We start from the raw sequence: 23294 nt of genomic DNA on the forward strand, positions 1-23294 counted from the left end.
CTGTTTCTTTGCTCATAATACCATGGAGGAAGCGTTAGTGATACTGTTTTTCATAGTATCATTCAGAGGGCTTACAATGCAGTTTTCTTAAGGGATCTAAGATCATGGGATAACTTTGCACCGCTAGATCACTTTGAAAAGTGTATAATAGGGGTTATGAGACAGTCATGTGCGTCTGTGCCACGACTGTGACAGTCTGTGTCATGTCTGTGACAGTCACGTGTTCTATGTCAAGTAAAAAACATGATACAAACGGTACTTTTTTTTTCCCTCAGGAAAATCACCATTCTGTATTGGCCTTGAGTTTTTCATACTTAAAATATACCTAAATCAGACCAGAGCATCCTGGTTTGTGTTTCACTAGATAGTAGCATTCCGAATGTCCGATGAAAAAGCATTTGAACTTAAAAGGACTTCATAGCATTAATCTAGTCTCTTAGACTCTCTAAGCTTATAAATTCTATAAGTTATATATCTCAACATTTCAGTGAAAAATGACAATTACAGAAAGAGGGAATATAGGTATACATATAAATGATTCCCTTTGCTGTACTGCAGAAACTAACAGAACACTGTAAAGCAACTATACTCTAACAATTTTACTATACTCTGATAATTTTACTATACTCCAATAATTTTACTATACCCCAATTAATTTTAAAAATAAATAACTATTAGAGGATAAGGATGGGCACCATTTAATTATGCTTACTAAATGCAGCAAATCTGATCAGTACTTTCTATTTGTAATCTCGTTTAATCTATATTGTACTTGGGGCTGGTTTTATTATTCCCATTTTACAGATTGAGGAAACTGAGGTAGAGATGACTATCTTGTCAGAGATCATACAAGTGATAAGGGATTAGAGCCTGGCTTGAACCCAGACTTACCAAATGCCGAGAAGCTTCGCCTGCCATTCCTGGAATGAGAGGGTTCCTCTCTTGCGCATGCTGCAGGTGGTTCAGTAGTGAATCCCCGGGTTTGGTGTTCAGAACAGTCCTGAGGCTGCCGCCCGGTTCAGTGCTATTATTAGCCACTTGCCTTGCAGCGCATCTTCTTCCCCTGCTGTGTCCTCCTCTGCCTGTGTTTTCTATCTGTTCAGCCCATTAGCAGTGTCAGCTTGGGCAGTATGGGGCCCAGGAACAGTAAGCTGAAGGTGAGCACAGTAACCTATTTTGCTTCTCTTTGTTGCTGTTTAGTCCCTCAGGCGTGTCCAGCTCTTTGTGACCCTGTGGACTGTAGCCCACCAGGCTCCTCTGTCCATGGGATTTCCCAGGCAAGAATACTTTAGTGGGCTTCCATTTCCTTCTCCAGGGGATCTTCCTGGATCAGGGATCAAACCCCCGTCTCCTGCCTTGGCAGGCAGATTCTTTACCACTAAGCCACCTGGGAAACCCATTGTGTCTTTTTAGCCTCTATTAAAACCTTGCAAATACTCTCATATCATCCAAGCTGGTGGCTGAGTGTGGTGGTCCTATGGGCAAAGACAGCACCGGGAGGATCTACCCTAGATGGACTGTCTTTCCTTCATGGGCAGGCTTACCTTCTGTTCCCCACATCAGCAGTGATGGGGGCTTCCAAGCAAGACAAGGTGTGTTCAAGGAAATCAGGAGGTGCCTTTCCTTTTGCACAAGTGCATTTAGCAGAGAAACACGCCTTCCACATATTCATCAGCACGTTGACCTGCTTATGCCAAGTTTCACTGGCCTTGTTCCGAAGTAGTTAATCCTTTCCTAGAACATCTGTGCACCATGTCAACTAAAGAGCCCATTTTTTCCTGTGTTGTTATTGGGGGAAAGCAGTATTCATTGCCGGAATGATAGGTCCTTGTTTAGCTTCTATATAATTTGCTTTGAACTCAAATGTCTTAAATCCACACTCCCCCCCCCAACTCTTTTAATAGCCCAAGAGGCACTTTTTCCAGTGAGTCATGCACACCAGGAAAAGTCACTACTTGGCACCAGGTTAGCTCTCCTACTGGAAACGTCTAGAACCGGGAGATAGGAAATGAGCTAGAATGTAGGTGATTCATTTCAACTGTTTTTCACTGGGAGAGGAACAAGTGGAAGTGAGGGAGCTGAGGCGTGTGGCCCTGAAAGTGAGGATTCCTGGGCCTGCCTGAGCTGGGGTCTTGAAGCTTCCTCCTGCCTGGGGGTGGGTCTCACAGTAATAGCTTCTCCATTCCTCCCAAATCCACAGTGATGCCATTTTGACCCCGGACCTCAGCCCTCTGCGTCGTGCGTTTCTCCAAGGCCCCTGAACCTGCAGGGATTCCCTGTTGGAAACCGTTCACGTGTTTCCAAATGGCCTCCCTGCCCAACCTGAGCAGTTGGGATGGTATCCTATACCCGGCGCTGTATTCTCTGACTGCAGGGTGGGAGAGAGTCCTGCCAGCCTGCCCACCTGCCCTGCATCCCTCCTTCCCTTCCCCTCCCTCTCCCTCCGGCAAGTTTGGTGTCCTCCTGGGAGAAAAGACGAGACAGTTCTGGACCTCAGATGCTCTTGCCCCTGGTGGTCACCCAGGCTCACCCCCAACTTGGAGGCCCATGGCCCGTTTTTAGGACTATGGGTGGCTCGCCTGCCATCCCAGTTCGCTCCCCAAGCTCAGAACTGTGGCACCCACAGGCGCTCCCTGGTCAGTGGCTTCACCTCCCAAATGCATGTCCTGGGTGTTCACTGGAAGGACTGATGCTGAAGCTGACGCTCCAGTACTTTGGCCACCTGATGTGAAGAGCTGACTCATTTGAAAAGACCCTGATGCTGGGAAAGATTGAAGGCAGGAGAAGGGGACAACAGAGGATGAGATGGTTGGATGGCATGAGTTTGAGTAAACTCTGGGAGTTAGTGATGGACAGGGAGGCCTAGTGTGCTGCAGTCCCTGGGGTTGCGAAGAGTCCGACACGACTAAGGGACTGAACTGAATTAAGCCAAGGGATCAGCAGTCTCCCTCCCCGGCACCCCTACTCCAGCCAGCTGGAGTTGCCTCCTCTTCTCTGTCCATCCATGGAGGGGACCCCGTGGGAGTTTCAACCACTGGTTCTCACTGAACAGCTTGGTGGGCACATGCATTCTGCCTCCCTGGGCATGTCAGGGAGGCATGAAAGGGAGGGTTTGTAATCCTTTATTGCGGCCCCAGCTTACGGAGCACCATGCTGAGCATATAAAAGCTTAGGGAAAGATGAGATTCCATCAAACATTCATCAGAGAAGTGGATCTTACTATGTCGATGCCAGACTCAGAGAACAGCATGTCTGCTGCAACTCAAAATAAGAGGAGTGGCTGATAAATCTGCTTATTTATTTATGTATGTATTTAGGCCACACCCTGTGGCATGTGGAAACTTAGTTCCCCGACCAGAGATGGAACCTGCGCCCCTTGCAGTGGATAAGAGCAGAGTCTTAACCCCTGGAATGCTAGGGAAGTCCCTCCATCTTTATTGATGAGTAGGGCCTCTTTGGTGGACTAGACTAGGAAGAGTTCTAAGGCTTTCATAAGGTTCAGTGAGAAATAATGCCTCGCTAGGTTGGTGATGCCGACCTAGGACATGAGCAGGCACTGGCGGTGCCCAGGCTCTGTGTTGGCCTGAGGATCCTCAGGGCTGAGCTTCAGAGCTGCTGGCCTGAGTGCTCGGGCTTCGAGAAGGCACCTCTGCTCCCAGGGTGGAGGAGGGAGACTTCGGGAAGCCATGGTCTCCAGAACTGAGTCACCAGGAGAGCTGAGCTCCACAGTCCAGTGAAGACAGAAGGAACAGCTAGGCAGGGAAGTTTCCACAGCGGCTGATGGGGACACGCCAGGAGCAGTGAAAGGTGGGGCAGAGGAGCAGACCTCGGGAGACACTACACAGGCCTGGGAATGAGAACCAAGGAAGTTGGCTGTCTGGCCCCATTTTTACAGTTGCATCTGTTGTTGAAATTATTTCAATGACAGAGTGGTTTAGAAGAGAGGTCAGAGTGGACCTTCATAGTACGGGGATCTCCGCAACGGGACTTTCATAACGTGACAGCAGCGAGACTAGCTGCCTGAATGTCAGACCAGCCAAGAGTAAGGCTGAGCTGCAGCTCGGGGTTCCAGCTGGGCCAGCAGCGGCCCAGCGTCCAGGAAGGAGGGTTTGGAGCAGCAACTGAGCCAAAGAGACCAGACACTCCTTTGCTCATCTGTCTTGGCAATGTCTTGAGCTAGGAGGGAAGGCATTTGAGTAGTTAACTCCTTCGGCACCACTGTACCTGCAAGTAAAGATGTATGTCCAAGTCTTTAGTACTCGCTCGTGCTGTTTTATTCCTCTATTTTTTTTTCATTCATTCAACATAATTACTGGACATTTTCTCTATGCCAGTGGCACCAACGGTGGCTCAGAGGGTGAAGAATCTGCCTGCAGTGCAGGAGACCCGGGTTCGATTTCTGGATCCGTAAGATCCCCTGGAGAAGGAAATGGCTACCCGCTCCAGGATTCTCACCTGGAGAATTCCACGGACAGAGGAGCCTAGCGGGCTACAGTCCATGGGGTCACAAAGAGTTGGGCATGACCGAGCGATTAACACTAATGGGGACACTAGTGGAAAGTTAAAGGGGTAATTCATTTCCCCATCACCATGTTTAAGAACATCTTCAAGCTTATTTTCATTTTTGTCTAAATACATCAATGTAGAAAGGGAACATGCATGTGTGTGCACGTACCTGCGCACACATACACACACACGCACAGGCACACAGCTCAGCGCACACAGCCTGTTTTCCTGGCAGTAGTTAATTTAGACAAACAAATAGTCTGTCCAGAATTAAATTTAACATTTCCTTGTAAGAAAAACAAAAAAAAAAAAAATGTAAGCAAAACCATTGCCTTCATTGGTCCATGGAGGAAAAGTCATCATTTCATTCCACTTAGCAGTCTGAGAAGCCCAGGGGAGCTGTAAAGACTCATCCATGGGAAAAGGGCCAGAGGCAAATTTTCCACTTTTTTTTAAAGTACATTTTTCATCAAAATATAAAACATACAGCAAAGTTCACAGACCTTAAGTGAACAGCTCAATTAATTTCTGCAAAGTGCACACACCTGTTTGGTTACTCACTCATTCCCACTTTTGCAACCCCACGAACTGTGGCCCACCAGGCTCCTCTGTCCATGGGATTCTCCAGGCAAGAATACTGGAGTGGGTTGCCATGTCCTCCTCCAGGGGATCTTCCCAACCCAAGGATCAAACCCGTGTCTCCTCCATTGCAGGCGAATTCTTGACTGTCTGAGCCACCAGGGAAGCCCATAACCAGTACCCAGACCAAGAATCAGAACTTGACCAGCCCCCTAATGTGTCTTATCTCAGTCACTATCTCACACCAAGGTAAACAATATCCTGCTTTCTTTTTCTAGGAGGTTTTCTTGGCTGCTTTTGAATTTTATATAAATAGAATCTTAGAGCATAGACTTTTCATGTCTGGCTTCTTTTACTCAACAGTATGTCTGTAAAATCTATTCAGGGATGAATGGCCAGGGAGGGTAGGGGCTTACTTTTGCAAATTGGTGGTGGAGCTGGGTGGACCTGGGCCGCCTAGATCTTCAGACACATCCTTTGAGATCTTAGAGTTAAGGGCAAGTCATGATCAGACCTGTTTTTCTTGTCTTTAGCTGCTTTATTAAGCCCTAAATGGGTCCCTCGCAGACACTGCAAGGGTGGATTCCAGCAACCTCACCAGAAGGAGGTCATTGAAAGCAGTCAGTGAAGTCAGTTTCCAGAGAAATATTAGATTTCTCTGACCTCTGCAGTTAAGTCTTCTCCTTCCTAGTGAAAGTAATAGTGCGAGTCACTCAGTTGTGTCCAACTCTTTGTGACCCCATGGACTGTAGCCTCTGTCCATAGATTTCTCCAGGCAATTCCCTTCTCTGGGGGATCTTCCCAACCCAGGTCTCCTGCGTTGCAGGCAGATTCTTTACCATCTGAGCCACCAGGGAAGCTCCTCCTCCTTCCCATGTCCTGCCCAAATCTAACCCAAGTTTTACAGAGCTTAAGGACTTCTCCTGGAAGTCTTCCTGGATCTCACCTGCACACTGGACGTATTCCTTCTGAGTTTCTTGCAGAGAGAACAAGAGCATGTGCTGGCTGTGCGTGTGCACCCTGGTCTGACAAGCCCAGCACCTCCTCACATATACCTCTCAACTCACATATACCTCTCAACTCACATATACCTCTCGAGAGGAGCCTCCAAGGAGAGCCACCCAGCCATGCCCTGTGTCCCTAGTGGCCCAGCCCTCAGGCGTCTGGAATGAAATGCACTATAATGCTGGGTGCCTGGTCAGACAGAAGCCGTGCATCTCCTGTGATGAATGGATGGCATTTACAGATGTAACCATGCAGTGTTCATAAAACTGGGCAACCGTGGTGTGAAACTCAGATATCTTTACAGGAACATTCATTTTGAAGTATTCCATGAGTCATGGACATGCAGGTAAGCCCTATGCAGGGAGGTTCATATATTTCAAGTCAGGATTTCTCATGACCTGACTTTTGCATTTCTTGGTTTGATTTCTTCTCTGACTCTGACCACACGGCTCCCGTCTCCCTCAGCTTGGCTTCCAGGAAATTGAATCTCCTTCTGTTCAAGGTGCCTAAATATCATTGATTCCTATTCCTTCCTACCTTTGTACTTCCTGGCTTCTTGGCTTTCCACCCAAGCTGTGTGTGCCTGCTCAGTCACTCAGTCATGTCTGACTCTTTGCAACCCCAATGGACTGTAGCCTGCTAGGCTTCTCTGTCCATGGATTTGTCAGGCAGGAAAGAATACTGGAGTGGGTTGCTATTTTCTACTGCAGGGGATCTTCCCAGCACAGGGATCAAACCTGCATCTCTTGCATTACCAGGCAGATTCTTCACCACTATGCCTGGGAAGTGGGAAGGGAAGCTACCCTGGAAGCCCTTTTACCCAAACTGGGTGAACCCCAAACGTCCTCTTCAACCATAAGAGTGGAGACTTTGGAGAACACAAGGAATGTGTCTGAATGCAGGAGGCCTTTGCAAAGGGCAGTTAGAGTCATTATTAGATAACATTTCTAGTCTCAGTTCTGCCTTTGGGCAAAGGTCAGGACCATCTTCATCTGCCTCATCAAGATGGCATTGACTGCTCTTGATAAATGACCAATAGGACTTGGCCTGACAAATAAGCATGGCAACAACAGACAGAACCCCGCGAGGATTTAGGAAAATTGACATAGAATAGCCTGGTCTGTGCATGCACGTGTGTGTGATGTTATATGCGTGTGTGCACACACATGCACTGGGCTGGAGCTGCATTCCTAGGAACTACAGGTAAGCGGAGGGGTGGGATGGTATGACAGGCTGGTGGGTCGGCAAGGACCAGGTCATTCATCCGGTTAATTCACTTAACAATATTGCAAGCTGGCGGAGAGCCAGACACTGTAAAGTGTGCTGTGAACATGAGTAAACAGAACAGATGAAAATCCCCGTCTTCACAGAGTTGACAATCCAGGAAGCAGGGCCAAACGTATTCCATAAATGAGGTGTGTGTTGAAAGGTGTCAGCCCTGAGTCTGAGTCCCACTGCTGCTGTTTACTGACTGGAGGTTAACAATGCTCCCACCTCAGTCTGACGTAGGTTCATTCTGACTCAAAGCAGAGGCCCAGCACGGCACTTGGCAGGATGCCCTGAACAGCAGTGACATTTGGTGGGTGATGGTGGTGCTGGCGACATTCAGAGCTGTTGTTTCTTTACCACACTTTGGTGTCGGGAGCTGAGGGGAACATTTCCTGCTTCTTGGGTTTCAGAAGGCGTCCGGGTCTTCTGCACCGAGTTACCTTTTGAAAAAAAGCCCTTTCCCTTGTGTATTATTGCCCCAAGTCTGTCATGCATTTCAAGCTTCACTTTAAAATATGAAATATTCAAACATTTCTCGTAGAGACGAAGTAATTTTTAACACCAATTTTTTATTGAGGTAAAAAACATAAAACTGACCATAAAAACATAAAAATGACCATTTTACTCGTTTTTATGTGTACATCTCAGGGGCATTATGTACATTCTCACTGTCGTACAACGGTTCCCATCATCCTTCTCCTGAACTTGTTCTTCCTAAACTGAAATTCCGTACGCATAAAGCAATAAATCCCCATTCCTCTCTCCCTCCGCCCCTGGCAACCAGCATTCTATCTTTGTCTCTGTGAATTTTACTGCTTAGGAACCTCATCTGCTTCCCAGGTTGACTCAGTGGTAAAGAATCCGCTTGCCAAGCAGGAGACACGGGTTTGAACCCTGGGCCAAGAAGATTCCCTGGAGAAGGGAATGGCAACCCACTCCAGTATTCTTGCCTGGAGAATCCCACGGACAGAGGAGCCTGGTGGGCTACAGTCCATGGGGTCTCAAAGAGTCTGACACAACTTAGGATTTAAATAGCAGCAGGAACCTCATATAAGTAGAGTCATACAGTATTTGTCCTTTGGTGTCTGGCTTATTTCACTTAGCATAATGTCTTCAAGTTTCCTCTATGCTGTAGCATGAGTCAGAATTTTAGAGTGTGCATTTAAAAGGCTAAAAGTTGAAGTGCTGGACTAATGGGGCTCTGAGTCTGAAGGGTAAATGATTCTAACTGATGACAGGATGGAGGAAAGGAGAAGGTCATGGCTCACAGCAGCTCTAAAGCGACAACCTGCACTGGTCTGATGGAGACTTTTCCTCGGCGCTGTCTTTCAGGAGGTCAGAAGGAGGGATTTGTTCCCAGTGCCTTGTGAGCAGAACCCAGAGGTCACCTGAGCGTGTCTTTCAGAATCAAGGATCTATGAACCATCCTCCCTAAGGGGCTCATGCTCCAAGGGTTTCCGATGACCTTTAAGAGTCAGATACCATAGCCTGAAGCTTTTCTCAGAAATGTTAGTCAGTGTGTCCAACTCTTTGACCCCATGGACTGTAGCCCACCAGGCTCCTCTGTCCATGGAATTCTCCGGGCAAGAATACTAGACTGGGTTGCCATGCCCTTGCTAACCCCAAAGTGTCTGTACAGACAGAGCTCAGCACCAGGGGAAGCCAGGCCAGCCTTTGAGTCTACCAAACAGCGATGCGAAGGGGCTCTGACTCCACAGCCAGCTTCCCCACTTCATGTGACATAAAGAGACTGATGAGCGTGTTCATCCTTGGCCTAGAAAATCCAGATGCCACCCCTCCCCACCCCGACCAGCGGAACTGAGTTAGATTAATATGCTCGGGCTGTCTCCAGAAGTCTCGACAGAGTCCCGGCTCTGCCATGGTCCACCCCCTTGGCTCTCGGGGTAAGATTATGCCCATTGATTTGAGGGGTTGGACCACACACACCACTCAGATATTTGGGGAATATAGAGAATTAGCAGCTGAGGCCACTGTTTACTTCCTTTGAGGTGGCCTGGAGCTCCATTGAGTTAGAGGGTGGCAGCTTTGGACAGCAAGGAGATAAAACCAATCAGTCTTAAAAGATATCAACCCTGAATATTCATTGGAAGGATGATGCTGAAGCTGAAGCTCCAATACTTTGGCCACCTGATTCAAAGAGTTGACTCATTGGAAAAGACCCTGATGCTAGGAAAGATTGAAAGCAGGAAGAGAAGGGGATGACAGAGGATGAGATGGTTGGATGGCATCATTGACTCTGTGGATATGAGTTTAAGCAGACTCTGGGAGATGGTGAAGGACAGGGAAGCCTGGTGTGCTGCCGTTCGTGGGGTCACAGAGAGGCAGACACGACCGAGCGACTGAACAATAAGTGATAATGAATGCCACCAAAACCCTGATCGTGCATTTGACCAGCTCCAGTCCAGGTCTCTTTCCCTGGGCGGAGGAGACGATGGTGGTAATTGAGAGGACCAGAGTGCCACTGGGACCAGCAGCTGGGCCCAGCACTTCACAAGGACTGTCACCTCCACTTCTCCCAGGGAAGTACATGTGGCCATTGTCCCCCCGGACGGAGAAGGAGATGGAAGCCTGGGGAGGCGGGATCCCATGGCTGACGGCTGGCTGCCCCAGGACTGGAACCTGGTCGGTCTGACTCCAGGGCCCGAGCTCAGGGACCCCAAGCATGGCTGGGCAATGGATGAGCTGACTTGTGACCTGGCCAAGTCAGCCACCATCAGTGCCACTTCCTGTGACCCAAGGGGCCTGTCTCAACAAAACCCTTCCAGAGTCCTCTCGGGGAGGCGGTCTCTCCGTAGAGGTTCTGGCTGATGGTTGTTAGGTCTGAGTGCCTCTTGCAGGGAGCCTCAGGTCCCTCCTTACCCTCCCAGCATCCTTCCCACAAGCTGTGGAGTTGGCACCTGGGGGCTTCTGAGCTGGAGGGGAAATCTGCCTTCTAGATGGTCCTTTCCCTTCTGGGCTGAGACCATATTAACCTGCAGCTCCAGCAAGTTCGGTCTTCTCCCAGGCTGCTCTGAGTTGGGGGCGCCCTTGCCGAGAGGACAGGCTTATTCCTCAGAGCACGAATCTGGACGGGGCTGCTGTGCCATCAGCCCCTTCTTCCCTCCTTGATGCCTGAACCTGCCACGATGCTGCCCAGCTTCTTCTTCCATTAAATGGTAAGAGAGAGAGAAGGAAGTGGCATTCAAATCAGAAAAAGGAGGCAAGCAACAGTGTTTGGTCCAGCAAAGAGGTCCGTGTTTCTTGGGGTACTGGCATGGCCCCCACTAGCCCAGCTCTTACTGCCCTAGGTAATGGAGGGCTGGTTTCGGGACCAATAGCCTTGCACTCCTGGAAGTATCAGCCTTTCTTTACTTATGCCTGTCCATCCACTCCAGAGATAGGTCCCCAGTGCTTTCATGCTAAGCTGCTTCGGTTGTTCCAGCTCTGTGCAACCCTATGGACTGTAGCCTGCCAGGTTCCTCTGTCCATGGGATTCTCCAGGCAAGAATACCGTGAAGTGGGTTGCCATGCCCTCCTCCAGGGGACCTTCCTGACCCAGGGATCAAACCCTATGTCCCTTATGTCCCCTGCATTGCTGGGCAGGTTCTTTACCACTTGCACCACCTGGGAAGCCCAGGTCCCCAGTGGATTCTAATAGTCATTGAATTTGCATTCACTCACTCATCTTCATGCTCCATCCCTTCTCCCAATGCCTCAGCATCCCTGATCTTCTCTCCTGGGACCACTGCCATGAAGGAGTTGGAGAGCCCCAGGAATTCCCAGATCTTGTGAAAACAAATGGTCCCCAGGCAGGGCGGTAGGCACCCCCAGCATAGGCGGGACATGAAGCCAATGGAGCGTTCAGTCTGGCTGGGACAGGGTGTGATTTGGACACCACTCCTGATTCATGGAAAAATATCCTAAAAGTGCCCTTGGCTGGTCTCATACAGGAACTGACTTGAGGGAATGGCTACGTTTCCAAAGGGACTTGGAAAATTATCCCTTGTTGTCCCCATTGGTCAAAAGTGACTATTTTACAAAGCAAGTTGTTTCAAAACAGGAGTGAATGTGTGTACGTGTCTTCTCAAGGTGAGTGTGATCTCAGCCCAGTCCTGACGTCAGCCACGTGTGGAAATTAACTGAGTTTAGTATTAACAGTGTCGCAGAGCTGATCCCAGAACCAGCTGCTAAAACAAGTTACCCACTCATCTGACCTTGCCTTTTAATTCTACCAGAAAGTGCTTCTTTAAAAACAATTTTATTTAGTTTTGACTGTGCTGGGTCTTCGTTGCTGCATGGGCTTTTAAACTGGGGGCTTCTCACTGCAGTGGTCTCTCTTGCTGCAGAGCACGGGATCTAGTGGATTCGGGCTTCAGTAGTGGTGGCTCCTGGGCTCTAGAGCAGCTCAACATTTGTGCACACGGGCTTAGTTGCTTCATGGCACTTGAGATCCTCCAGAATCAGGCACAGAACCTGTGTCTCTGGAGTCTCCCACATTGACAGGCGGCTGCTTTACCACCGAGCCACCAGGGATGTCCCAGAACGTGCTCTTGAAATGTCTCAACTGCCCTTTGGCCAGTTACTCAAAGGGCAGCATGTGTGCAGGAAGAATCAGCAGCTATGGGTTCAAGTCCTGGCTGAGTCGTTGTTTTTCCCTCTGTAAAATGGAGCTGATGGTATTAGTCCTGTCTGCCCCCTTGAGAAGCTTGTGAGACTCAAGCGAGAAAATGTATCTTGAAACCCTCTGTACAATTCCATGTGTTCCATCATCATTTAATAAGTATTCGTGAAGCACCCACTGAGAGGGATATATAGCCTTTTGTCTCGTTACAACCTCAGTGGCAGCCGCCCTCTGCTTCTGCACTCCCCATCCATCCATGAGAGAACCAGGCACCATCTACCTCTGCTGGGTGGGCTCACTTAGCCTCTGATGTGACTTTCATGAGACCCAGCCTATTCCAGAAAGGAGGGTTCTGAAAGCCTTTTATCCTCTTTGCACCTCTGCTAAGCTTCCCCAAGAACTGTTCCTTTCTGGACCGGGATGTGGGACAGAACTTGATCTCGCTTTTCCTTTGCCTGCGTCTGCACAGCATCACCAAAGGTAAGTCCTGCCCGTGGGAGGGCGTCTAGGGGAGGCTGTTGGCTGCCCCACCCCTCAGCACTCCCAGAGAAGCCCACCAGCCATTTCCGAAAGAATTAGCCGAGACTGATATCTGGCTCTATCACTTCCAAGGTGTGTGATTTGGGGAAAGTCACTTAGCCACCCGGCCTCAGTTTCCTTGTCTGTAAAATGGGGATAATCAGAGCTTCTGTGAAACATGACGATGGATGGAAGGGACTCAGTGATTGTGAAAGTGCACTCGGCTCCCGGGACTGCGTTGTTGCCAACTAACCAAGTGCCTGGCCTCTTAGTGCGGCAGCCCCTCTGGGTCATTCCCTTGCTCGGCGGGTTCGCAGAAAGCTGTGGCTCTATGCTCCAGGCTAGAGTTTCCTCATCCTTATGCTCTGGGCCCAAGGCAAGGCTTGGAAAAAGAGGGAACTCTTGGGGACTGTGTTTGGGACAGCCCAGGTGGCCACTAGGTGAGGTGTTTGCATCTGAAAGGACATTGGAGAATTTTTTCAAAGCCATTTCTAGTCATCCAGATTGAATGAGTAGATCTAACCCCACAAATGGTTGATGGAGCCCAGCTAGATTTGTCCAAATGGCTTCTAGACACTCCAAAAACACTTGTTTATCAGATCTCAACACTCCCTCCTGGGCAGGATTGTGGGAGGGGGGTGGGGGAGGCTGACTGTGGACACTTTGGGAGAAAGTGCCTTGAAATGTCCCACTTGGGTCCCGCATGTCTAAGGATGGGATAGGAATGCTCTCCCATCCTCAGCGCCCGGACTTCCTCCTCTTCTCCTCCGTAAAGAAGACTTTTGCGGTTCTGTTAGGAATAAATCCGTAAGAATGTTCCCTTTGTGCTTCTTCCCAGGCAAGGATCTGGAGGAGCTTAGGCACATAAACTTCTTCCCTGAATCCTGGCTGGTCCGGGTTACAGCCAACCACTACCATGCGGTAAGTCGCCAACTCAGCAAGGAAAACAGTTATCGAAATTTATTGCCTTCGCTTTTTCTGGGGATGTGTTTTGCGTTTGAAACCTCTGGGCTTCTGAGGTTGGGAAGTATCTGGATCCTTCCCCAGGGGAAGTGGATAGAGCCAAGCCTGGAGGGGAGGAGGGAGGTGGCCCCGCCTTGGAGCCCAGGTGTTTAGAGCATCAGCCCTGTTGACCTGAAGAATTAGGGACCATTGGCCACATGGCCCTCCACATTGAGTCTCCTCACTAACACAAATGTCATGTACTTATTATTGGACTTTTTCAAAATGCAGAGAAACTGAAAGAAAGCAAACGCATAGCCTCAGACCCATCACCCAAAACAACTACTGCTAACATCTCATTGCATATGACCTTCCAGTCTTTAAAAAAAAAAAAAACAAAAAACACTTAATGAAATGTTCTATTATCACTGTTTTTAATGGCTGCAAACTCTTTCACCAAAAGCATGTGCTACAAACCCTAACCCTAACCCTACTACTTGGTGACTGGCCAGTGCTACTTGGCTTCTCCTTTGTTGTAGAGAAGTCATGGTGTTTCTGATCGGTAACTATTATAAATAGACTGTATGGTGAATGCATTTGCACATGATGGTTTATTTTGACTGAGAATTATTTTCTTATAGGAATATTTGAAGAGTAAAAAATACTGGCCCCGAAAGGAATGTGCACTTTTGTTCTTGGTACATATTAGCAAACTTGGGGCCAAATTACTCCTTCCCCAGTGATAAATGAGGTGCCTTCCTTTGAGCTCAGCAACTCAGAGCATTTTCCTTTTCCATTACTTGTGTCAATTGTGAAGTGAACAATGGCATCTCATTTTTTAAGACATCCCCTTTATTACTAGAAAATATGAATATTTTTCCATGTGGTGTTTCCCCCTTTGTGAATTGTCCGTGCAAACTACTGTGCTTCTTATGTGCTTCCAATCATGTGTTTTCAGAGATGAAATGGGGCAGTGTTTGAGTTCTGAAGGTTTATGAGTCACTAGTTAAAATTCAATTCAGCTCGACAAACAGCTATTGTAATGTGCAAACCACAGGGCCCAGTGGCCCCCCCACAGCAGATAAGGCCTCTGCGGAACTGTGCTCTTCTGGGACGTAACTCAACTGTGCTCTGACGGAGCAGGGAAGGAGAGGGGTGACAGAGAGGGGGGGACAGTCTCGGAGCTGGAGCTGGACACTTCAGGGAGTGCCCCACCTCCCTCTTCATCTCCTTCTGGCCCACACACCTCCTTCCTTTTGCCTTCCACCACCAATGTCATCCTCCTGAAATTTGCTCCCTCCTGACCCCAAGCCTGCCATGTGGGGCCATACCTGGTCTTGACTTTGTAGCCAAGAATATGCTCTGCCTTGTGATTGGGCTCCCAATGAACACATTTTATTTCTCAGCTGAAAAAAAAATGCTGGGGCACTTTTCGTGTCCTCATCTTTGCATTCTGTAAAATCTTTGAACAGGGTACCTGACTAGCAGGTTTTCAGTAAGTACTGTGGACTGGATTCATGGGTGAATGTAGGCTCCAGAGACAGAACTCTTTTGAACACAGTGAGGGATGTTGGGATCAATGCAGTGAAGATGTTGTTGAGGAATCAGGTTGCTGGTAAGTGGTGTATTTTTTCCTTTCAGCTGGAGAATGGGGGCGACATGGCCCACGTGAAAGACCTAAGCACCCAGGCGGTGAGATTCGGGCTGCTTTTTAACCAGGTACTGACCACCAGGCTGAGCAAGGGGAAGAACCATCCCACCTCATGCTTGGTTAGAGACCTTTGTACAATGGCCATGGTCAATTATTACCTGTGGCAAGATGGCCAAGGCAGAAAGGGAAATTGTAGGTGTCGCTCTTGAACACTCACCACCCCCTCAGGGGTAAAATTCACAAGACAGGGCCCTGGGATAGGCCATTCAGTAACTTGATATACACAGCTGCAGCGCCCCATGAGGTTGACCAGCTGTCTCAGTTTTCAGGGTTGGAGTCATTTCCCTGGGGATGTAGAACTTTCTGTTTTAAAGTCAGGAAAGACCTGGGCAACCTGGAATGAGCTGGTCATCCTCTTCCTCACAAATATGGTGAGCTGCCAACCGCTCAAGAAGAGATTCCACTCCAAGCCCATGGTTAAGGTTGCCAGGGTGGCTATTCTGGGCGGCTATTTTGATGCAGCCCAGACTCAAACCAGCTGTGAGTTGGAAGCTCGGCTGCAGAGCACCCGGGGGCTCAGCCGCCGGCGGAGCTGGAGGGGCCAGCAGCTGCACTGTCTCGGGCTCCCTCGATAGGCGTGGCTCTCTAGGAAATAACTGCAACCCTCCCTCTTCACTAAAGCCACCAAGAAGTGATCGCAAAATAGTTCATATTTTAGGGGTTTGGGGCCCTGAATCTATCATCAGATACTGCCTCCTGGGTCAAGCCTGGATGGGCTGGGTCCAGCCCCTTGCTTGCAGAGATCTGTCCAAGTGGACAGACTGCAGACAGCAGTGGCCAGGACACCCTGCAATGCTGTGGGCATGGAGGGTCTCTCAGGCCCACTGAATTGTAGCAGAACACTCTGTTTTAAAGGTCTGCAGACTGCGGGTCATCCAAGAACGTGCTTAACTCATTCTTCTCCCCACTAAGGGGCATGTAGAGTGAAAAGTATAGTCCCATGAGTGCCAACCTGTAGAGATTTGTAAAGTCACTACAGTCTGTCTTTTCTTCTCCTTCCTAGGCTAAAATTGTTGTCGTGTTTTAAATCACAAATCAGTCCCTTTAGTCTTTGCATCTAGATTTGGTTTTGCTATGTCCTCTTCCCTTTGAATACTGAAGGTGTTTTTTTCCTGTCCCTTTGTTGCTTACCTTTCCTCATTTAGGAGTATACGACACATTCAAAAGTGATTACCTTATATGGATTCTTCTTTGAGATAAAAGGAATCAAGCATGACGCTACCTCCTATAGTTTTCATATGCAGGTAAGAAGGACAGAGCAGAGGAGACGTATGTCTCTGAAACAGCCTTTGAGATTCAGTTGATTCATATTGAATAACTGATTAAACATGAATTGCTAATTCATTTGGAATGTATTGTAGGCCTGGTATTAAGAGAGGTATGTCTCTGAAACAGCCTTTGAGAGTCAGTCAATTCATATTGAGTTAATAATAATTGATTAAACATGAATTGCTAATTCATTTGGAATGTGTTGTAGGCCTGGTGTTAATCAGGCTGATAGATGTGATGTCATTTGATTTTTGCAACAGCGTTGTGAGGTTGCTGCTATTAGCCCATTTAACGGATGAGGATCTCAAAACTGAATGTCTTCATGTTTGTATGGCTTCCACTGCTAAGGCCAGGGTTAAATGCTAGTCCTCTGAAACTACATCTGGGGCTCAATTCATTTTATTTCTTTTTTTTATTTTAAGGGTGTTTTATATGGACCATTTTAAAAGTCTTTATTAAATTTGTTACAATATTGTTTCTGCTTTGGTTTTTTGGCCATGAGGCATGCGGGATCTTAGCTCCCCAACCAGGAATTGAACCCCTATCCCCTGCATTGGAAGGCGAAGTCTTAACCTGGACTGCCAGGAAAATCTTTCAGCATGCTTTCAATTTGTACATGCTGGGTGATGCTTTACAGGTGGCCCTTCTTTCGTGGAGGTAGCGTGTAGTGCCTGGAAAGACAGAGGGAATGGTCTTGTTTAGGGTGGCAAAGCAGAGCTGTGGACAGGACCCTGGAGGAGGCAGGAGGGTGAAGGCCTTCACTTCCAAGCTCCTGCTGGACTTTGAGGAGAGGCAGGAGAGCTGGCTTTCAGAGTAGAGACTGAATTCAAACTGCCTGGTGAGCTGTATCATCTTGGTGAGGCCAGGAACCTCCTAAGGTCCACTCTCCAGAACTTTAGGACAGAGAAGGTAATACGACCTACCTCCCTAGGTTGTTGTGAGTATGAAATGTGTTACATTGTGCAAAAAACTTGGAACAGGGCCCCCATGATGATGGTGACAACTCTGATGGTGGACCCTTATGCTCCACTTAGGATTTGATTAGAAGTCTCATAAACTTTAAGCTCCTTGAGAAACCCTATCTTTAATATTACCATATCTCTTTAAAATTTATTTATTCTCAGCTGCACTGTCTTCACTGCTGTGGGAGAGCTTTCTCTGGTTGCAGTGTGTGGACTCCTCTTTGCAAAGTGTGTTGGCTTTTTTGGTTGCCAAGCACGGCTTCAGTAGTGGTGGCACATGGGTTCAGGTGCCCCGTGGCATGAGGGATTGTCCCAGACCAGAAATCAAACCCTTATCCCCTTCATTGGCAGGCAGATTCTTAACCACTGGCCCACCAGGGAGGCCCTATCATATCTTTCTTTATTACCACTGCCAATCACAGTATCAAGAAGGTAGGGGTGGTACCTTTGGATCATGAATGGATACATGAATGAGAAACCTGGGTTTTCTTCCAGCTTAGCCACACCTCTTTATGTGTCCTTGAGCGGGTCACATCTCTTCCTTGGGCCAGTCCTTGGTCTTCAGTGACTCAGGCATTTCCGTACGTGATGGATTTTACTGAATGGAAGAGGTGAATTATTTAACAGTAGTCAAAGTGCTCATATGAATACTATGTCGGTTTTTAAATTCTGGCAAAGCCATGTGAAGACCTTCCAATTCAATACAGATTGACTTCCTGGCATTTTCCTGGGTTGTCCAAACCCCAGTCCATCGGCCATTACTCACGGTGAGGGTTCAAATGCCAACTGACTCAGCAGCAAGTGTGCTCGGGAAATGGGGCCACGGGGAAGTGCTTGCTCCCTGCACACATCAGACAGGAGGGCTTGCCAGGAACTAGGTTTCGCTGACTCTGGGTCACCGGTTTCAGTCCCACCTAAGGCGGGTCCCCCTTCTTGCAGAGAATAAGGCACACTGACTTGGAGGGTGCCTCTGCGGTCTATGAGAACACTCCCATCAGCCTGAGAGCAGAACGCTTGGTGACCTACGAGATCAGAGCCCAGACCCTGGTGGATGGCAAATGGCAAGAGTTCAGGACGAACCACATCACACAGAAGTTCGGGTTGGTCAAGCCATCCTGCAAAAGCCACGTGAGTGCTCGTCTTTTCTCTTTGATTTCTTTTTTCTTTTTCTTTTTTTTTTTGCTGTTTCTCTCCTCCGCACCTTTTTTTGGGATCACTTGCTTTACATCTCCAGTGCTCTATGGGAGAAGTTTGTTAGGTTTTTTTTTTGTTGTTGTTGTTGTTGTTGTTGTTGTTTTTTTTAGGTTTTTAAAGGATTATCACAGCTCCAAATTACGCTAAAGAGAAACCTCCTAGAATGAAATCTGGGCATACTGAAAACTCTTAAGTCAAACCAGGCTGCTTGACTCGGGTCACACCAGGTCCTTTCTCCAGCTTCCCTAGTGGCTCACCGGTAAAGAATCTGCCTGCAGTACAGGAGATGTGGGAGGCATGTGTTCAATCCCTGGATCAGGAAGATTCCCTGGAGGAGGGCATAGCAACCCACTCCAGTATTCTTGCTTGGAGAACCCCATGGACAGAGGAGCCTGGTGGGCTACAGTCCATAGGGTTGAAAAGAGTCAGACACTACTGAAGTGGCTGAGCACGCATACATGCAGATCCTTTTTATAAATATGGAAGGGTACTTTTAGGGGGAGGAGGGATGTTTGGTGGAGGTATTTGCTGCCAGCACCTCCTCTCTTGCCTGGATATCACCTGTCACTTCCACCGAAATCCACAGCCCAGCCCACCTGCCAGTTGCTCATCCGAGGAGAACTGAGGTCATCTGCCTCAATGGGCTGCCCTGGCATCCAGGTGGATTCAGTACCTGGCTTTGCTCCTGATGACTGCAATCCAGAAACTGCCGGAGAGCCTGTCTGCAGTGCTGGGAGGCTGTGGATCCAAGCCCTCACTGCCCTTCAGGGAATGGGTGTGTGCGTGCACACCAGTCCTGGCTGCAATCAGAATCACCTGGTCCTTTGCAAAGTCCCCAGGTCTGAGTGCCTCCCAGATTCGACCAGATATCCTGTGGGGGTTGGGGGGGGTACCCAGGTATTAGTATTTTTCAAAGCTTCTCAAGTTATTCTCTATGATGTTAGAAATCAGAATAGCAATTTCCTTGTGCAGGCGGGAGGCAGGAGGAGAAGGGGACCACAGAGGATGAGATGGTTGGTTGGCATCACTGACTCAATAGACATGACTTTGAGCAAACTCCAGGAGTTGGTGAGGGACGGGGAAGCCACATCACCATGACTGTGCCACAGTCCATGGGGTTGCAAAGAGTCGGACATGACTGAGTGACTGAACTGAACTGGGGAGGCAGGAGCAGGGGAAGCTGGAATGTTGACCAGGAGGGAATATGAGAGAGATTTCAGAAGTAACTGAAATGTTCTTTATTATGATCAGGATGGTGACCACACGGGAGTGCTCACCTGGGAAAATCCATCAAGATGTTTCCTTAAGTTTGGTGCACTCTCTTGTGTTCAAGTTAGACTTAATTTTTTAAAGTTTGTTTTAAAAACCTTCCCTACGTGATCCTTGGTGTGCAGCCAGAGTTGAGAAGCAAGCACCTTACACAGTTGCTAGGCCTTCCTCTTTTCAGCCCTTCTAGAGGGTGATTGCATTTATCCTAAAAGTTTCATTTGCTTTGTTTTGTTTCATCTTTTAGGCCTTGAAAATCCAGACTGTGGGCATCCCTATCTATGCAAGTTTTTCATTCGTCTTCTCATTATCTTAACAGTTTTCAGAAGAATTTCTTCCACTGGTCCACATAAGAAGAAATAAAGTAACATTAAGGGGCTGCTCAAATATTCAGCTGACTCTCCTTGTTAGCAATGGTCGCGTTAGCACTTTTGTTCACTGTCTTGTTCTGTTGGGCTGCTATAACAACCCACCGCAGACTGTGGGGCGGGGGGCTTATAAACAACCGAACTGGATTACTCACAGTCTGGAGGCTGGAAGTCCAAGATTGAGACGCCTGCAGATTATGTGTGCTGTCTGGTGAGAGCTTGCTTTCTGGTTCATAGACGGCTGTCTTCTCCCCATGTCCTCACATGGTGGAGGGGGTAGGGAGCACTCTGGGGCCTGTTTTAATGAGGGCACTAATCCCATAGGGAGGGCCTTGCCCTCCAGACCTGTTTACCTCCCAGAGGCCCCACTTCCTAAGGAGATTACCTTGGGAGGTTAGAATTCAACACGTGAATTCTGGGGAGACACATTCAAATGATAACACTCCCATTTGTGTTGTTTGAGGATGGAAAGTACCAGAGCCACGAGTCTGTTGCCATCATTGACCCCAAAGCTCCCTGAGTCCAGCCCTAATTTGATTACATTCGGGAGCACTCTGGTGGGAGCACCAGCAGTAACAGCATAGTCCAGCGGGGAGCTGCTGGGCTCCCCCTTTCATGACGCATTCTCTGCCTGCTACACAGAACAATGTACCTGCCCATTGACCCTGGCGGAAAAAGAGGTAGCAAGGGACGCCAGTAATTATAAGGCATGGAGTGACTTACTGACTGTTCCACCTTTTTAAATGGAACTCTGTGGTTTGGAGAAAACAAGGGAAGAGAGTTTCTCTTCCCACTCTGTGGCTTAGTTTTCTCTCTCAGTGTAGTCAAGCACCACAAGTTTAGTGGCTTAAAACAGCATGTATTTATTATTATACAGTTGTGGTGGCTCAATAGTCCAGGTGGCTTTGCTGCATCACCTGCTCAGGGTCAGGTCTACAATCCAGTGGTGGCTGGGCTGTGTTCTCATCTGAAGACACGAGTGGGGAGAAGCCATGTGCAAGCTCGTGAGGTTGCTGGCAGATTCATTTCCTCGCTGCTGTATGGCTGAGGGCCTGACTGCTTACTGGTTATTGGGAAGAAGCCACCCAGGTTCTAGCATCCCCCTGCACTTCCCTGCCACATGGGGCTCTCTAGAGACATTTCAGAGCATGGCTGTTTGTCCTTCAAGGCCAGCAGGAGAGTTTCTCTCACTGTGGTCTGCTAAGACAGAGCCTTGCGTAATCCAAGGTCATCTTGGTGATTACCCATCACCTTGACCATGTTCTCTGGGCTACAAGAGAGTCACATGTTGTACCTAAACTCAAGGGGAGAGGCTTATACAAGGGATCACTTTAGAGTGTGTCCATCACAGAGTGTTATCCGGTGTCTTTGGGAATGTGATGGAGCATTGCTGATGCTGTATGTACAAGGTGGTAGACTAAATTTAGTCTAATGATCACCTTAGAAGCAGCTGGGCTAAAGGAGCCTCCTTCCCAGCAGAGGACCGATGCCCTGGGCAGAGTGACCTGGCAGGGAGAGAGGTTGGTGGGAGCGTGAGAAAGGGGCCTAGTGGAAGAGTTGGACAAAGGGACTGGGAGCTGGGCCTGTCCTCACCCCTGTTCCCCCACTTGCATCTGGCCAGGTCCAGCCAACAGGAAGTGGTGTCAGGAGTTTGCAGAATAGGAGACTGGGAGAAACCCAGGAATTTCTCACCCTCTGGGCTGTGGACAGCATTTTCCAGCAGGAGCTGTGTCTCCTCTATGGCTCCAGCTCCACTCTCATCCCAGTACCTACCTGGCAGCCTCCTGCTGTGGTTCCAGGCCCATCAGATGGCCTTGCTTCTGCTTCTAGGGACCACCTGTGTGTCCCTCCAGCCCCAGGGCACTGAAGATTTCCTGCTAGTCTCCAGGTTGCCTCACAGGTCTTCTCCTGTTTGCCTTCCCAGGTCTTCCTTCACCTGTGTGATCTGTTCTCTCTGTTATATTTGTTCTGTTCAAAAACCCTTTATGCTTTACGCTTTCCAGACTGTCCCTGATATGAAGTGTTTTGATGAACTGATAGGTGTGACCCAGTGGGGTAGCCTGTTGGAAAACATGGCTTCAATTATTCCTCCCACCCCTGCAGGGCTGGGACAAGGCCAGGCAAGTGAGGCAGTCTCCTTGTGTCAAAATACACCATCATTCAAATAGGAATTGAGTGAATTATCATAAAAACTCAAAACCAATGCTAAAAAGCTATGATGTAGGATGATGAATCACCGCAAGTGAACACACCCCCATCCCAGCCACCTGATCAAAAGCAGAGCATGATCAGCACCCCAGGTGCCACCCCGCCTTGAACCCCTTCCCAGGCACTGCTGGTCCTCGAAGGTAAACACCATCCTGACTCTCACATTCATTACGTTGGCCATTTAGTTTGAATATTTAATGAACAGGATCATGCAACGTGCCCTCTTACATACCTGCATCCTTTTGTTCAACGTTATGTTTGAGATTCATCTGACTCTTCATAGGGATCTGTAGTTTATTTTCAAATAAGCAAGATCATTTCCTTTTTATACCTGAAATGCTACTTCTATATAATAATACAGGCTTGTCTGAAAAAAAATAAGAACATTCAAAGAATAAAATCCAGTGGGACTCCCATCATTCAGAATTTGGCAGGTGACCTTCCCAAATTATTTTTAGATGCGCTTAGAGTTTTCTTCCCATTCCAAATGGGATTATGCAATGAGTTTTTCCTTAGAACCTGATGGTTCTTAAATAGGATGTTTTTTTTTTTTTGTTTGTTTGGTTTGTTTTTTAACAGAGAAGCACAGCCTTGGAAGAAGAAGCAATGTAAATTTGCCTTGCCTCCAAAATAATTGTGCCAAGTCAGAAAAGTCACTTGTCACTTCCTGTCTCTGAATGGTGCTTCCTTGTCTATAAAAGGGGGATAAGGCAGCCCCTCTGTCTCCCATCTCCCCAGGTGCTGTGAGCCGTGCAGCCACTACTACATGTAACAGCTCCCCCTGGAGCAGCTCCCCCAGGTATACGAGGGGATGGGGATCGACATCACTGGGTCTGGAGAAAGAGCAGCCTGGTGGCATTTTACCACAGTCCAGG

General features: G+C 48.3%; 1 protein-coding gene across 1 annotated transcript in view; it reads left to right on the forward strand.

Moving 5' to 3' along the window:
• The window catches only part of BTBD16 (BTB domain containing 16), a 49484-nt gene extending 29250 nt beyond the window's left edge, over nucleotides 1–20234 (forward strand). The window contains exons 10-15 of the mRNA XM_069567245.1: nucleotides 12369–12460; nucleotides 13338–13420; nucleotides 15083–15160; nucleotides 16298–16396; nucleotides 18323–18511; nucleotides 20091–20234. Of these exons, the coding sequence (XP_069423346.1) occupies nucleotides 12369–12460; nucleotides 13338–13420; nucleotides 15083–15160; nucleotides 16298–16396; nucleotides 18323–18511; nucleotides 20091–20159 (610 nt within the window). The 3' untranslated portion in view covers nucleotides 20160–20234. The remainder of the gene's footprint in view (nucleotides 1–12368; nucleotides 12461–13337; nucleotides 13421–15082; nucleotides 15161–16297; nucleotides 16397–18322; nucleotides 18512–20090) is intronic.
• The last annotated feature ends 3060 nt before the right edge of the window (nucleotides 20235–23294 follow it).

This window comes from Ovis canadensis, chromosome 22 (genome assembly GCF_042477335.2).
Source record: "Ovis canadensis isolate MfBH-ARS-UI-01 breed Bighorn chromosome 22, ARS-UI_OviCan_v2, whole genome shotgun sequence".
Classification (NCBI taxonomy): Eukaryota; Metazoa; Chordata; class Mammalia; order Artiodactyla; family Bovidae; genus Ovis; species Ovis canadensis.